At 36.6% G+C, this 16,738-nt stretch overlaps 1 protein-coding gene across 3 annotated transcripts in view; it reads left to right on the top strand.

Moving 5' to 3' along the window:
* The first annotated feature begins 56 nt into the window (after positions 1 to 56).
* dnai3 (dynein axonemal intermediate chain 3) overlaps positions 57 to 16,738 on the top strand; it is a 30,385-nt gene continuing 13,703 nt past the window's right edge. For 2 of the 3 annotated variants that reach the window (XM_028444841.1, XM_028444839.1), the window contains exons 1-16: positions 57 to 131; positions 1,349 to 1,411; positions 1,482 to 1,520; positions 4,759 to 4,955; positions 5,827 to 5,931; positions 7,061 to 7,189; positions 7,285 to 7,481; positions 8,400 to 8,516; positions 8,645 to 8,841; positions 9,046 to 9,164; positions 10,351 to 10,440; positions 10,532 to 10,615; positions 12,383 to 12,502; positions 13,501 to 13,574; positions 16,234 to 16,387; positions 16,604 to 16,703. In XM_028444841.1, coding sequence (XP_028300642.1) covers positions 1,351 to 1,411; positions 1,482 to 1,520; positions 4,759 to 4,955; positions 5,827 to 5,931; positions 7,061 to 7,189; positions 7,285 to 7,481; positions 8,400 to 8,516; positions 8,645 to 8,841; positions 9,046 to 9,164; positions 10,351 to 10,440; positions 10,532 to 10,615; positions 12,383 to 12,502; positions 13,501 to 13,574; positions 16,234 to 16,387; positions 16,604 to 16,703 — 1,783 coding nt within the window. In that variant the 5' untranslated portion in view covers positions 57 to 131; positions 1,349 to 1,350. Of the gene's footprint in view, positions 132 to 1,345; positions 1,412 to 1,481; positions 1,521 to 4,758; positions 4,956 to 5,826; positions 5,932 to 7,060; positions 7,190 to 7,284; positions 7,482 to 8,399; positions 8,517 to 8,644; positions 8,842 to 9,045; positions 9,165 to 10,350; positions 10,441 to 10,531; positions 10,616 to 12,382; positions 12,503 to 13,500; positions 13,575 to 16,233; positions 16,388 to 16,603; positions 16,704 to 16,738 lie in introns of all 3 variants that reach the window. The other variant, XM_028444840.1, reaches the window with a different exon arrangement.

Below are 16,738 nucleotides of genomic sequence, written 5' to 3'. Positions count from 1 at the left end.
CTGATTGGCTGAATAGCCTGTCAGTCACTTTACTGACAACACGCGCTCCCTTGTTGCTTATAGCAACCAAACAGTCCTCACGAGGAGCGAGCAGACTGCAGACGATTCAACTAAAGTGATTAAAACTGACGGTAAACATTTATTTAACTTTGAAAATATGAAACTATTGGAGGTGTTGATGGGGCACGGATTGTAAAGTTGCGCATGCGCAAATAAACACCAATTTTTTTTTTTGCATACAACAAACCATGTTTAAAAAAACGTAGGTGGATTTATTTTATTTTTAAAATTAACCAGATTTACAGCAATATTTGTAAAATGTGTGATGTAATGTCAATGGTAAATCTAAAAGTTACATTTAAATATAAATCTTAACTCTGAATGTGAATGCTAAATGAAAAATCTAATTGTTTAATGTAAATGTGAAATCTAAATGTTGAATCTAAATGTTAAATATGAGATCTAATTTAAATATCCAACCTAAATCTGAATGTTAAATGTAAATCTTAAAATATATATCTATATGTTAAATATTAAATTAAATTTAAATGTTTAATGTAAATGTCACGTTTAAATGTAAATGTTACGTTTAAATATAAATGTTAAATCTAAATATTAAATGTTAAATATGACATCTAATTTAAATATTCAATCTAAATCTAAGTGTTGCATTTAACCGTAAACGTTATATCTAAACATAAATACTAAATGTTAAATCTAAATCTAAATCTAAAAGCTGAAATCTTAAATCTAAATCTAAATGTTAAATTTACATGTTAAATATTAAATATAATTTCAACGTTAAATCTAAATCTAAATTTCTAATATTAAATCTAATTTAAATGTTAAATGTAAATGTCCTCTTCAGAGCTTGAACCCATGACGTTCTTGCTGTGAGGCAGATATGTAACCATTACTATTGGCAACTGGTGGCCCGGGGTCCACATGCGGCCAATTGATGAATTTCATGGGGCCCTCCAATTTAAAGGTACAAAATGACAAAAAATAAACAAAACAACAGCAAAAATACACAGAATTACTCTGAAAAATTACAGAAATGCATAAAATAACAAAACTAAACAAAACATGACTACAAAAAATTATACAAAATGACAAATAAAATACAGAAAATAATAATAATATTGTTATATTCATGAGTTTAAGTAAATTATTGAGGAGAGTTTGATTCCCCTGCTCTCCACCAGATGTCACCACATAATGTATTAACAGTAACTGCAGCTCCTCTATGACTCAGAAGCTAAATGACAATGTGGTGGTTCAGTAAAAAGCTGTTGATGTGAAATGTGATGATAGGTGTGTTGCTTTTTGTTTTTGATGCAAAAAGCAGGAATGACATCCATCAGGCCAAAGAGTGGAACAAGCAGCGCAGACAGTAAGAAGAAAGGAAAAGGTATATCACTCACTATCACTGTCAATAAAATGCTCAATGAAATATTGATAATATTACTTATTTATTTCAGGAAAGAAGACACAACCACCTACATCTCTGGAAAAAAAAGGTATAACAATTAACATACATAAATAGGCTTTTACATGTGTACGGTTTCATTTATACACTATATAGTATACTAACATAAATCTTAAGCAGCTTTGCTGAATATATTTTTTAAAAAAGAGCAAAAAATGATACAATAAATTGGAAGATGGCAAACATTGACACTTATCCCAAGAAAGAAAGTAATTACTTTTGAATTCTAATGCATTCTTTGTATTTAATGCAACTTTTAAACAAACCCTATTCAGAAAATCTATAATACATTTGAACAATATTGATTTGGTTTTGGTGGCTGATGAAGGTTTCTGTCTTTAAACATTTTTCAAACCAACCATTTAAAAGATTTTCATAAAGAATAAGAATATTTGACTTCCTATATTTGAGCCCATTTTTGCTCATTTTTACAATTTTCTGCAACTACACCAAACTTGCCATATTTTAACCTATTTTCATCACCTTTTATTGCCATATTTTTGCTCCTTTTAACGCATTTTTGCTACATTACTCCCATTTCTGCCACTTCTCCATCAAATTCCAATGCCTTTTCTGCACATTTTATCCACTTTCAAGACATTTTTGGAACTTATAAACCTTTTCCACCACTTTTTCCACCTAATGTCGCATATGTTGACCTATTATTGTCACTTTTAACCTCTTTTTACCATAGTCCATGCTTATTTTTGCCAACTTAACCACATTCACTATTTGTGATGCCCGTTATTTTCCAGTTTAAACTATTTTTTTCTATCAATTGTTCCAATATTAACATTTTGAACCTTTTCTACCACTTTTTCTGTCCGTTTTTTGCTACTCTTAACCCATGTCTGTGGATTTTAGAACCCCATTTCACCACCTTTTACACTATTTTTTGTCACTTTAAACCCAATTGTTTTCTGATTAAAACAAGGATTTGCATCTTTAAGATGACTATATACTATGGTGCAAATAATAATACAATTCCTGGATAACAGTGGATATTATTCAGTTAATAAATAAATGTGGTTATCACAGATTCATAGAACAAAGGACCATCATTTTGCTGACTTTATGGATGGACCCCAAAAAGCTCTCCGCTTTATTCCCCCTTATCGATGGTCCTGTCTCCACATGACTGTTCATGTCTGTGTTCAACCACCTTCAGGTACAGTGGGGGTCCCCTGTCTCTGGAAGCTTTATTTTGGAAAAGGTTGAGAACCATTTCTGCAGAACAAGGAGCAAATCAAACACTCTTTGTCTCTTTGGTGAAATTTATATATATATAATTGACATACAGCTCAGTGAAATGAGAGTTTTATAAGTTTCCACTACAATGATTTGGTGTGAGTGGAAAGGTTGACACACCCAGCTGGGGGGTGCTTACACTGAAGCTGTGCAGCAGCATTCCCAACATCCCCTCAGCAACCACTTTAAAGCGAAAGACTACAGTACACACTAGGACCTGAGCTATCATTACACCCAGCGCCTTTTATAATGTAGCATATCCTGGATTAAGGATTTCTATTTGTTGCTCTGATTGTCTGCATGTTCAAAGGGTTGTGCATGTGGTGATGGAGCAGCAGTTCTTCTTCAGGCAGTAATAGGAGATTTTGGAGCAATAATGACTGATGCAGTAGTATTGATCTTCCTCATTGGTTTGAGTGAACCTGAAGTGTATTCTTTCAAGCACTTTGGACACGGATAGTGTTTCATACTGTGATATTGTAGGATGGTCCCATCCCCCCCACGGGAGGGGCCGGTGGAGGATCAGAGGCTCTGTTTCGTGTTTGATCAGAAAAGAAGGAGCAACAACCTGCGTCATGTTTCTCTACAATGGAGACACAGCTGTAGTGGATGGTTTTATTATGACGATATATCGTGTGACAAGATATTGTGATATTCAAATGTCACAAAATGTATCGTTCAGGGTACGAGTCGGATCGCGAGAAAGGAGCAGGTGTCAGATTAAAACGTTTTAAAAAATCTACACAATCTACTACACACCAAATTGTCATAGTTTGTTTGTTGTTGGCATTCAATTTTTTTGTTTAAAAAAATTCCCAAAAACCATTTTAGGGTTTATCCATTTCCACGTCACCTTTTCCGATTAATTTCCGTTTCGTTGTTTAGATGATTTTACTAACTTATACATTTGCTGAAATTATACCAAACATGCAAAAATAGGATTAATTACAGAAGCGGATTAGGGCCAATTTTGAAGGAGAAAATCTACAAAATGTCGTGTATCAACGAATGCGTTAAACTATACTTCATAGTTGAGTTTAATAACAAAGAGATTCTTTCTTTTTTTAGCTCATAAACACAGTGTTGTAATGTCTTTAAGGACTTTGAAGAGTTATTGCCAAATATATTCAGAAGGAAAAACCAGTGAAGTTTAGAAGAGGTGGAGCTTTCAGCCCGTCTGTGGCTATTGAGGAGCTACGGGAAGAGATTAGGGCCAGTTTGGATGGAGACTGTTGTCATATGGTGAATTGGCCCTAGTCAGCTTCTGTAGATTTGACTTTAATAGCAAACCTTCAACTTTTATCACAATATTGTATTTTGAGTTTATTTTCAAAATGTCAACTTTAATCTCGTTTTCCATTTTCACTTTATCTCACTTTATTCTTGATTTGCCCAAAATGATTTTCCCCATGAAAAATGGCCCTAATCGGCTTCTGATCATTTGAACCGCTTGTTCCTTACAACACATTAAAAACACTCTGCATTCCTTTCTAATCACAGGATAACATGGTTCGCTACTCAATCCATTACACCTAGCAAAATTATCGGCAGAATTAAACATAATTTGTTAGTTTGTCACACTTTGTAGGAATTGAATCACCGGGAAAATAGGATATAAATACGTGACATTGTCCCAAAACATTCCTGAGCCAGATATGATTTTTTCTGTCATTCCATTTTGTCCATTTTATGAAATCTCAGAAAATCAGAGGGCCTATTGAGTTGAAAATGCCATATCCAGAGTAAATGTGTAAGTATTTCCAGAGTTAAAGTGAAATAAAAGCATGTTTATGGCATTTTATTTTATTTTTATCAAAAATTATCGTATGGTTTCGTCTTCGTGAACCCATTATCGTCATCATATCGTCCCAACTCTACTTTATTACTTACCAACACATGGGGACTCTTTTTGGTTCAACGTTAAACCACAGAAAGAAAGATGAGTCCTGGTTTATTTGGTTTTTATATTGGCACTTTCAGACTTTTATTCAATGTATTTCATTCTAATTGCTTCTGAACAGTTTCCCAACCCGATCACCCTGAAGACATCTTCCCGTTGGTCCTGACATCAGCCACTCAGGAGCTGTTTGGGTGCCGCGCTGATGAGGACGTCACACAGGAGAACCCGTACAAGCTTCTGAAAAAACAAGACATCATAGAAGACATAAAGGCGAAAGGCGCAGTGTCTGATTTCAGCCCTGTGAAGCAGATTGTTCTGGTATGGCTTCTCCATTGTTGCACAGATCTCACATACAATACACCAGAGACACTGTGATGATGTGCAGACCATGTGGAAAAAGGCTGTGGGAAAACACACGAGAGCCGCTTCAACCTAATTTCCCTTTTGTCAGTGACCACCATCTTACTCAATGCATTCTTGCCTTCAACAGTGACACATTACCGTAACGAGTTAGCAACACAGATCAACTTCACCAGTGTTCATTGTTCACAAATCCCATCTTTTGTTATTCAGCTAAGCACAGTCCATTGCTTTTAGTGATATTTGTGTGTCTGCTTCCATATTAGTGCTTCTAAACCACATCACATTGACATATACAATCACAGTACTGGGTTGTTTTCTATCTAGAGCACATGTGTCAAACTCAAGACCCGGGGGCCAAATCTGGCCCTCAGGACATCCGATTCGGCCCACAGGAGGAAGTAAAAATAACAGAGAAAACAAGTATCATTGTGTAAATTATCAAATAATTCAATGTAAATTGTTGTTGAAAGAACAGTAAATTTCTCCAAAATCCTGCAAATTTTCTCAAATTATTCCACAAAATCTCCCCAAATCAAATAAAAATTGGTCAAAAAATAAATAAATAAAATATTGTTGATGCCTTCCATACTTTATGTCTAATTTATAACTGGAAGTGCAAACTTATGGGCACATTAATGTTGAAATTGTTTGTTCTCCAGCCAAAAAGCTGCAGCCCATTTGTGATCGAACTGGTCCTTATTTGGCCCGTGAACTAAAATGAGTTTGACACCCCTGATCTAGATAAACTTCTTTGTAAAAACTATTAAATGCTTCGATACATATTTAATCATTATTTAAAGGTTTTTTGTTTGTTTTTTTCTGACAGGATTACCCAGAAGAAGAAGTCTTACTAGTTTTTGACAGAGATTTTCTTTATGGTCAGTGTTTCTTCTTGATTCTGACGCCAGAAGCCAAAGAAAAAATATTCAGTGTAAGTATAGTCCGTTTATTGACATTGCTTTCTCTACCAATTTGGTCATATATATATATATATATATATATTTTTTTTTATTATTATTTATTTATTTTTTTTCTCAAAGGAAGAGATCAAAGAGCAGACACTTTCTAGGGAGAAATAAGAACAAAGGGCACATACCAAGTGTGAGGTGGCCCAAAGCTACAGATAATAGAAAGTGGGAAAGCTCAGGCTTGTTCACCCTGTAGCTGACCACCTTTGATGATGGTGTCTAGTGTTAAAAAGGCCAAAACACCCCCTAATTCAAAGGTACACTACTGATGATGATGCATCCCAAATTTACGTCCTTCCCTATATCTGAGACACAGCTCCCATGCCACTCTCAAATAATAAACCTCATGTGACATCTTTTGGCACAAGTGTTTAATGATTTTGATCCAGACACCAGAATGTTCTTGTTTTTGCATGCATACATTTTATTTATTTTTCATCACAGAATTTATGATTGCAGCACAGACAAAGGTTTATAACTTGCTTTATTTGCAGAAAATCTGATAGATAAATAACTCAAAGATCATAAATGTGATAAACTTGTGTTTCTTCACCAGAGAAGGAGGGCAGTGACTTGCTTGACACTATTTTTGCTCTAGTATGTTCCCGGTATCCCCGTGTTGTCACCACAATCCGTTAAATGTTCAGATTTAGTCAGATTCAGATATTTGTGTGTAAGCCCCTAAATAAACATCTGCCATTGTTTTGCTGCAACTTTCCGTGGTGAAAACACCAGAAATGTGTTGGGAGGTCACTTTTTAGGGGGGCAAACACAAGAAATCACAGTAAGAATAAAGTAAAAACACTTCTATGTATTCGTCTAAGGGACTCCACATCCCACAATGCAATGCGTGAAATGTTTCGGGAATGTCATTGTCAATAAGAGAGAGTTTACAGTGAAGACAAAAACAAACTTTCAAGAGGCAATTTAAACCTATTTTTTAACAAATGGTCTTTGATTTATTGGTTTATGAGGCTTATCTTTATCTGAGAAAAAAACATTTATCATCACCAGCAGCTTTAACACTACAGTTTTTGTATGTGAATGTTGTCAAGGACATACTATTTTCTAAATTCTGAGTATGTTCTGTAGCCCCCAGAGTCCAAAACACCAGAGGAGGATGAAAACATAGTCAGTAAAACGCCCGAGCCAATGCAATGGATATCACTTGGAAGTGAGAAAGAAATAGAAGAAGAATCTGTCAAGGAGAGCAGAGAAAAGGCAATGCACTCCACATGCATTAAATATTCATATCAGATCACATTGCAGGTTAATTTAATCTATTTCGTTTACTTTTCCTTTTGGCATCTCTGCAGCTACAGTTTCGGCTTTCCAGAGCTCGGAAGAAGTTCGGTTCATCAGCCATTTTTTCTGACCACACTGCATATGCAAAGGATAATTTTGTGGAGTTTGTTTCTAATGAAGACAGCAGGTTCAGCATTAAGCTGATGCAGAGGGACTGTGGAGTGCAGGCGGTTCCCAGCCTGCAGAGCAGCAGTGCTCAGACGCAGTGGTAGGCCCTGAAAGTCCAACCCTGTCAGTGACTTTCTTGATCTTCCTATTATCCTCAAGTATTACTACTATAATGAAACCTTGATCTGTTCTCTAGCGCCACCATCAGACCAAACTTTTAATTCAGAATGTATTTATCTTGAATAGTTTTTATCCGAATCTTATCAAATTTACTAAGTATGAAGGAAGACGGGTGAGGAACAAAACCCAAGCTGCTTGAGGTCCAGTGTGACATATCTACAGTCAGTCATGATTTGGGGTGCAATGTCCTCAAGCAGCTTGGGTTTTGTTCCTCACCCGTCTTCCTCCAAACCCTTGGACCTTGATTCCCGAATGAAAGGCACACTTTACTTTCATCAGAAACGAGGACCTTGGACCACTGGCCAACAGTCCAGTCCTTCTTCTCCTCTTTTTTTTTCTGCAAAGACTGAGAAGTAAATGGTGATTTCTTCACAGTATTCTAATTTTTTGAAATCCTGTTTTTGTGGGTTTTATGAGCTGGAAGCCCAAATTATGTCAAAATAAACAAATAAATACTTGAAATCATTTAAACTGTGGGTCCTGAATCTAAAATCGATGAAAGTTTAACTTTTTGAATGGAATTATGGTAATTAAACAACTTATCCATGATATTGTCATTTTTTTTGGAAAGGGTCTGTATGTGTTCAGCACATTGAAAAAATATCATCATGATAATTTTATGCTCAATCAATTGTAGTCAAGAAAAATAAATAAAAAATCGTCAACTCTTTTTGATTGATAAACATTGAATTGGGTCAAATTGACCCCAAGGATAATAAGAGGGTATTATACAGTATGTAGTAATTGTGCATTAGGTATAAGCATATACATCTTTTAAACACCATGTGATTTATTATGAGTAAAACCTGTGGAAAATGTGCTTTATTATGTTTTACAGGAAGTTTCAGAGAAATAATTACACTCAGTACCAGCCGAGAGAGTTAAGTAAAGAGGACGCTGAAAGCCTCCTTAAGAGCGAGAGTCTGAAAAACTTCTGTAATTCCATCCTCCCCAGGTAAACAATATCGAAACGTCGGAAAAACCTCCTCATGAAAGCATAAAAACTTTTTGCCAATATAGCGATACAGTATGTAATGACAGAGTTTTTAAAGAAATGCACATTTTTCGGCCTGTGTTTTGCAGAGTTCTTCATGCTCTTCAACAGGAAGAGATCATGAATGTGTTCCTGGATGACTGGAAGGCTCTGGCAGCAGGAGATGAAACTACCGATTGGTCCAGGAATATTTCTGAAGATTTGGTCCTTCATCAGGCCTTCACACATACAAAGTACACCAAGGACAAAAAAGTCAGCTGCACTCACTGGCACCCAAGTATTTACGGTAATGTGTTTAAATGTATTCTAGTGAAATCAGATGAAAAATAACTTCATCTTAACTTTATGGAGGACACTAATCTTGGCAATAATCAAATTAAACATAAAAGCTATATTGATGTTAAAGATTTTTTTTTTCGTTTTTAAAACATGAAGTTGTTAACATGTTAATAAACATTTTAATTGTATTTATTTTGTGGTGTGTTTGCAGGGGTGATAGCTGTGGCTTTGAGAGAGAAGAATGCAGAACAGTTGGATGAACTCCCTATTTTTGGCACCCGCTCAGGTTACATTGTGTTTTATAGTTTCTCAGACCCTTCCAATGCTCAGGTAAGTTAAAGCTGCAGTTTGTAAGATTTTGGTTTTATTTGGTCAAAAATCCATAATCATCTTCTGATAGTGCACATTGTAATCCAAGGTGTTATGAGTGAACAGTGAATCTTGGCTCCTTCTCCTGGCCCTGTAAATGAGCTTTAGAAATACAGGAGCTCAACGCTGGACTTAAGCCAATCAGAGATGTTTCTACCAACAGGGCGATCCCATGAGCTGTTTTAAGCATTACTATTGGCTGCGCGAGCTGCTCGTCAAAAGTCAATGCACGTTCTCGTTCTGAGAGTAGGGACAGTCCCACGGCATTATATTCAAACTGAAGTCTCTAATGTGAGCTTTTGGCACAGCGATTACACGGCAAATCAAGAGGAAAAAAGAAGACCAAGGTGGAGAAGCAACAGAATAAAGGCACAAACATGTTCAGGAGGAACGGACTCTGCGGAGTCATTGTGTGCGGCAGACTGCACACCCCGAGTCAGAGAGAGAGAGAGCTAACAAACGGAATAAATAGATTGATAAACCTTATCTAAGGTGGAAAGAACAGACCCAATTCATCTGCAGTGTGGACGGAGTGTGTCTGCGCTGTTCAGCTGGGATCGGCTGCAGCTGCTTGTGTTTGAGGAGCAGCTCTGACTGTGAGGCTGTTATTGTCCTCACAGCAGTGAGTGATACATGCTTGCATGTCTCTAAAACATTGGAAAACTCTCCAATAACACAAGATAAAGTCCCTACATTTGTTTCTAGTCTCGATGGAGAAAACAGTCGCAAAGAGTTTAACAGTGTGCACGTGCACAAGACGTCGTTCAGGAAGGGATTGGGGAGCGTGGAATGCTACACACTGCAGCTTTAAGTGAAAAAAGAACAAGATTCCCTTGTGTAAAGGATATCTTTCAATTATTGTAGCATCATAATGAAGTCCAGGAAATTCTGAAAACGTATAATGATCTCTCTGAGAAGCACAATCAATATAATAGATCATTTCAAAGTAACTCAAGATTTCCGTGATGTCATGGATCAATATGTCATCAAACATCAGGCTGTAATGAGTAGCGCTCTGTTTTTCTCTACTTCCCCTTGATGAAACATGTCTGCCGTTGCATATTGTTGTGGAATAAAACTTAAACTTTGTGTATTATAGGAGAATAGCATAGACATGTTTTATTTTCTGTGCTTTCTTCTGCTGCAGTTACTTCTGGAGAGTCCAGTTGACGTTTGTGTCTTTGACTTCTGCCCCTCGGATCCAAACATTATTGTCGGCGGTTGTTTGAATGGCCAGGTGCTGCCTGCTATCACTACCATGTCTGTTTAACCTTGTTCATCACTTTCATGACACGCCCTAAACATTGCTTTTGTTTTTGGTGATTTAGGTCATATTATGGGACATTTCGGCCCATGTGACACACTTGCTGGGAATGCCAAGTAATAGCAAGACTTCCACTACTAGCAAATGTGTAAGTACGCGTGTAGTGTTTGCACACCTTGTGAACACATTGTTTTTAAAGTGTTATTGTTTGAAGTGATAATTTTATTACCTGTCATTTATTTGTAAATCATAGAATGTAGAAAATGTAGGGGAGGGGTTAGAACTCATAAAAATGCACTTTATCAAGTCATAATGACGTTTTATCTCATAATTATGACTTTTTATGTCATAATTATGGTTTTCTTTCTCATAATTATGACTTTCTTTCTCATAATTATGGCTTTCAAACTAATAATTAGGACTTTTTGAAAAAAATAAAAAGCCATAATTAAGAGATAAAAAGTTTTGTCTCATACTTTACTAACTCATAATTATGACATTATTTCTCATAATCATGACTTATCTCATATTTATGACTTATTAACTCATAAATATGACTTATTAACTCATAAATATGACTTTCTTTCTCATAACCATGACTTTTTAACTCATAAATAATTATGACTTTACTAACTATTATTAATGGTTTGCTGTGGTGACTTAATTGTTATTGGTGGAAACAGACATATTTTTCACTTCAGTCTCTATTATAAGGATTTGATGTGAGTTTTGCGATTTTGTCAAATTATAAACTTCATCCAATACGAAGTATAACCCAAACCACAACGTTGCAAGCTTTTAACAAAATATGGTAAAACTTCATCAACAGGTTTCCAGGTATAAATAAGAATCCCATCTTTGCCATCAATCTTGCTGACATTTCCTTTGTATCTTTATATTGCCTCTACGTTGGAACATCCATCTCTTCTCTCCCCTCCCACACTCTGCTTCTCCTTCTATTCTCTTACTTCTTGTTTGCTCTGCATCAGCATCCGCCGGCATACGCCAGCTGTTACAAAAGCCCTCATCCACATCCAGTTTGTTTTTACATCAGAGATAACACTGCAGCAAATCAGATCACTGCCCTCTCTGCTGTTTGCAGTGTCAACAGCGTCGCTTGTATCAGCTGAAAAGCTTTGTTTGATAGCTGAATGCTGTAAAAGCACCTGCTGCTGCTGCTGCCGCCTTATCTGATAACTGAATAATTCAAGTTGCCAATAGATTGGTGTTGCTTGTGTTTAGTTTTCAGCTGCAGGTGCACCACATAATCAAACTAAATGACCCTACGTATATTTCCAGTGCTGTGAATCAGGATAGTTGTGCTTCTTGTTTCAGACTCAATGCACTCACCTGTATTCCTGTATTTCAGTGTTTCTCAAATGGGGGTATGAGATGGCACTACAGGGGGTACTTGAAAGAGAGAGAGAGAGAGAGAGAGAGAGAGAGAGAGAGAGAGAGAGAGAGAGAGAGAGAGAGAATAACAAAGAAAAATACAAAACAACATAAGAAACAACCAACCGACACCAAAAACACACACACTGTGAGAGAATAATTGAAACACACAAAAACGACAATAAAAACACACAAAATGACCAAAAATGATAAAAACCATTGAAATAAATTCATCCAGGAGCCACTAAATACTGTTTCATTCCACTTATTTACAAAATGAGATTCTACAAACTGTGTTTTATCTCATTCATTCCATCATTGAGCTCTATAGTTGTTTTTTTCATAGAATTCTGAGCAAAATGTTGTAGTCTGACATAAGGGGGTACTTACATACAAAAGTAAGAGAAAGGGGGTACTTGAGCCAAAAAAGTTTGAGAATTACTGCTGTATTTGACACCTTGTATTCAAAGGAAGTTGTCAAAACTTACTGAACAGTGCTTTTTTATGTTCGTCCCCTCACCAGGACCACAACGACAACAAAGAAAATAAAACTCCTGTTGTGCGCTACTGTGCAATGTCTGCTTTAGAGAGCAGCCACAAGGCCCCGATTACTGACATCCAGTGGCTACCACCAACTTTTGAGGTACGTGTGAGACTGAGACGTAGAGAAGATAATTTAATTACGAAATCCAGGCCAGAAACTAAAGCGGAATTGTTAATAAGGGTTTACATTAGAATTATAAAGAGTTGACACTTTCTAGGGAGAAAAATAACATAAGGCACAGAATGAGTGTAAAGTAGATAGAAGAAAGTGGGAAACTGTTGTCGGACTCGAGCTCTGGCCTGACCACCCTGTGGCTGGCCACCGTTGATGAGGGTGTCTAGTGTTAAAACAGCTAAAACACCCCCTGATTCTAAGGAACACTACTGATAATCCCAATATTTAAATGTTTCCCTTATCTTTAGACACAGCCTCCACACCACTCTCAAATAGTAAATATCATGTTACTACCATTTTTTAGCACAAAAAACAAGACAACATCACATTGCATGTTTAATGAATTTCTCTTGCGTGTCATGATGCTCTGTGTCATATATTACCATATATCTTATCATAGGAGAATATTAGTAAAATCTAAAAACATTAGAGAACAATAAAAGTATAGAAACTATAAGGGTCACTTTTATTTTTGTGAATTTTGAGCCTCTTTTTAAAACACATACTGGAAATACAAGTGATTATAGCATGTACAAAAAAACTAAACAACAAAAATGCATACATACACACCTACAAACACAAAAATATATATATATATATTTTTTTTAACTTACAAATTCTTAATCATTTTCACATATTTTAGGCGTTTAAAAATCATCACTTTTGTTTTGAAACTGAGTAATGAGCCTGCACAGAAAAACTATCAGTGTGCATTATCATTACAGCACACTGAACAAAGGTTGCTTACACTCAGTTCCTGCCTCCTCTCTTTTTATTTAACCAGTGGTAATAAATTACCACAGCAGCTTGCTCTCATCCAGATAAGCATAAGGCAATAATCAAAGTGCTCCCAGGGCGAAGCTCTCTGCATCACTTCTTCAGATGAAGGCTTTTGCTGAATTAGTTATTCTCATTCTCTCAAGGTGACCAGGTCGGGATTACCAGTGGAGAACAAGCACCACCTTTCAGTTCAGATTGTCAGCTGCTCCCCAGACTGGTAGGTCTCCTTCAGAACGGCTCAGCCTTAATGCTGTGTCAAAAAACATGACATCAGCATAAATCATCCTTAAAAAAGCCAAGTCATATTCAACCATTTGGACTAAATGCTTTTATGAATTGGATTTGTAGAGGATCAGACGACAATCATTAAAAATACGTTTCAGCTGTAAATCAACAGGACCTGACATACTTAAAGGTGATATCCGGAGTTTCTGAGAAATCTATGTTTATTTATGATTCTTTTGAAATGTGAAAAAATACTAAACTAGTCTTTTACTATGGTCTAGTGCCAGTGGTCATTCATATACATTAATGTATATAAGTATTTCCTTCATCCTATAGACCCCTATACAAATGGAAACGATCGCATAGTGCGCCCAGCCAATAGGCTTTGACTTCCTGTTTTTGAGACTGTCAATCAAAGTGAATGCAGAACTGTGCGCGGAAACAAGGCCACGCGTCACACCAGCAAACAGGTAAATATGATTTTGGCTCTTTCCTGACCCATAGACCTATATCGATGCGACCCGATGCACCCTTGTTATGTTCTGCGATGCGCTTGTAGAAAAGTAGAGGCGTGGCTTCTGGTAGATTGGCAGAGGCAGAGGGGGAAGTGGAGCTGTTGAGAGCGGGACATCGAGATGTATCTCAGAAACTCCGGATATCAGCTTTTTAAGTGCATTTTTGGTGTTCATGTTTGATTCATTCCGAAGTGGATTAGGGCCAATTTTGATGGAGAAAATAATTTGGGACAAATCAAAAATAAAGTTGAAATGTCTAGATTAAAGTTAAAAAAAAAAGAGTGAAAATCAAAAATAAACTCAAAATACAATATTGTGATAAAAGTCGAAAGTTTGCTATTAAAGTCAAGTCTACGGAAGCTGACTAGGGCCAATTCACCATATACAACAACAGCCTCCATCAAAACTGTCCCTATTCTGTTTCCGTAGCTTCTCAATAGCCACAGATGGACTGAATGCTCCACCTCTTCTAAACTTGAGAGGTTTTTCCTTCTGAACAGAGTAAGTTTTTGGCAATATCTCTACAAAGTCCTTAAGGAGATTACAACATCGTGTTTATGAATTAAAAAGGAAAGCATCTCTTTCTTATTAAACCCAACTTTGAAAAATAGTTTAACGCATTCATTAATACACAGCATTTTGTAGACTTCCAAAATCTGATGTTTGTTGTCATCTGGTAAATTGGCCCTCGTCAACTTCCGTAAATTTGACTTTATCAGCGAAGCTTCGACTTTTATCAAGGTATTGTATTTTGAGTTCATTTTCAAAATTTCGACTTTAATCTCGAACTTTTGACTTTATTCTTAACATCTCAAGTTTATTGCTTACATTTTGACATTATTCTTGACATGCCCAAAAGTATTTTCTCCATCAAAATTTTTCCTAATCCGCTTCCATACGTCTGAATGCCATTGCTTCCACATCACAATTCAGCATGTTCTAAGATGGTGTCACGGCAAATTTCCAGTTGACCTCATTTGGAGACATGATTTGTGCCCTGGTTGAATGATGAAGTCCAGTCACAGCATGATGATTTTATAAAAAAAAGGATTTATTATTAACTAAATGGAAAAGAGTACAAAAAGAGTGTCCCATCCTGTAGGAAAGGCAAGCAGCCAGCAACTAACTGGGAAAGTTCCACAGCTTAAACTTTATAGAGATAGAGAAAAGTCCCACCCTGATGAGAGGAAAGGAGGGAGTCACATGCCCCCAACAGTGGAGACATTGGAGAATGATGAAGAGCTGGATGTATTGAGGAAGACTGGCGCCACTGATATCTGTCTTTGATAGTATGTGTGCGTCAGTTGGTGTGTGTGTGTGTGTGTGTGTGTGTGTGTGTGTGTGTGTCTGCATGTGTGCTCGTCTTTGGCCTTGAAGGTGAGGCTGATGTCTTATCCGTGTGTTAACATGACTCAGCTGTTCAAAAGTACAAAGAGTAATGCAGTCATCGTGTATTAACACATGACAAATTGTACACATGAACACACATTTGATGATATGATGATTAATATAATAATTGCCATAACAATGGGTAGTTGGTCGTTAGGTACAGCTTGTCTAAACACAGATCACAACTAACACCTTTAAAGAACAGCTCAACCCAAATGACAAATCCAGCTGTGACTTGTGACAACTGGTTTTATGAGGTTAAAGGCAACCGATGGTTGCCATGGTAGCCTAGTCTTCCCCGTTTTAAGGTGTCTGCACTCACCAATATCCTTCAAATATGTTTCTCTTTCATGGTAAGTGCAACGTCAAAATCCATCCACCATAGTGTTCCTGATCTTTTGGGGAAAACTTCATAACGTCCAATGAGCTGGATGACACGTAACTAAGTGCTAAATCATTGGAATCAAATACTATCTCTCCAAAGACCTTCTGGAAATACTAAGAGCGGTCCTCGCCTGACAACAGCATGATATGTGAATACTGATTGGCTGTAATCTCCAAAATGGCAATTTTTTGTGTATTTTAAGGCTAAAAGTTGATTTGTCCAACAAATTACTCACAAAGTTATAATATTCAGGTTCAGTACTATCAACTAAAGTGCATTTATGGGATGGTGCAGTTGATATTCTTTATTTTTGTCTTTTTTTTTAGTCTTTATTTAAATCCCTCTTCCTCACTTTATTTAAGCACTGTATTATTCTGGGATGTGAGATTGCCAAAACTATTGAACCAGGCAGAGCCAGACAGGAAGCAGCACATGGAGCAGAAGCCCCTCATTAACCCTCACGCTGTCCCAGAAACCTTCAAACACCTTGACCGGACATGGAAACCTCTGTTCAAGGTACAGCAGGGGTTGCAGATGCAAAGTCAGTATCATGCAATTCTATGTCATATGAATAACTGAAGTTAGGTTTGAGTTCTTGAAACTATGCAATAAGATGTGCAGAGATTTTTTTTGGAAAAAATAAATAAAATAACCAGAAAAAACTGCTGATTCCAGCTTGTTTCATTTAATTAATTTCAAGCAGACACATTTTACTTTTCTGTCACTTTTCAGGTTTCACTGCCCAAGATCGACACCAAGGGCGATTACGCTCCTTTGAAATTCAGCCTACAGAATTACACCTGTAATGAAAGCGCAGGTGAAGACGATAAAGGTAAAATGTTATTCTCAAGGCTTTTCTTATGGGTC

Source organism: Gouania willdenowi, chromosome 4 (assembly GCF_900634775.1).
Source record: "Gouania willdenowi chromosome 4, fGouWil2.1, whole genome shotgun sequence".
Classification (NCBI taxonomy): domain Eukaryota; kingdom Metazoa; phylum Chordata; class Actinopteri; order Blenniiformes; family Gobiesocidae; genus Gouania; species Gouania willdenowi.
The sequence above is the reverse complement of the archived record's forward strand: the minus strand, read 5'-3'. Positions and strand labels throughout refer to the sequence as shown.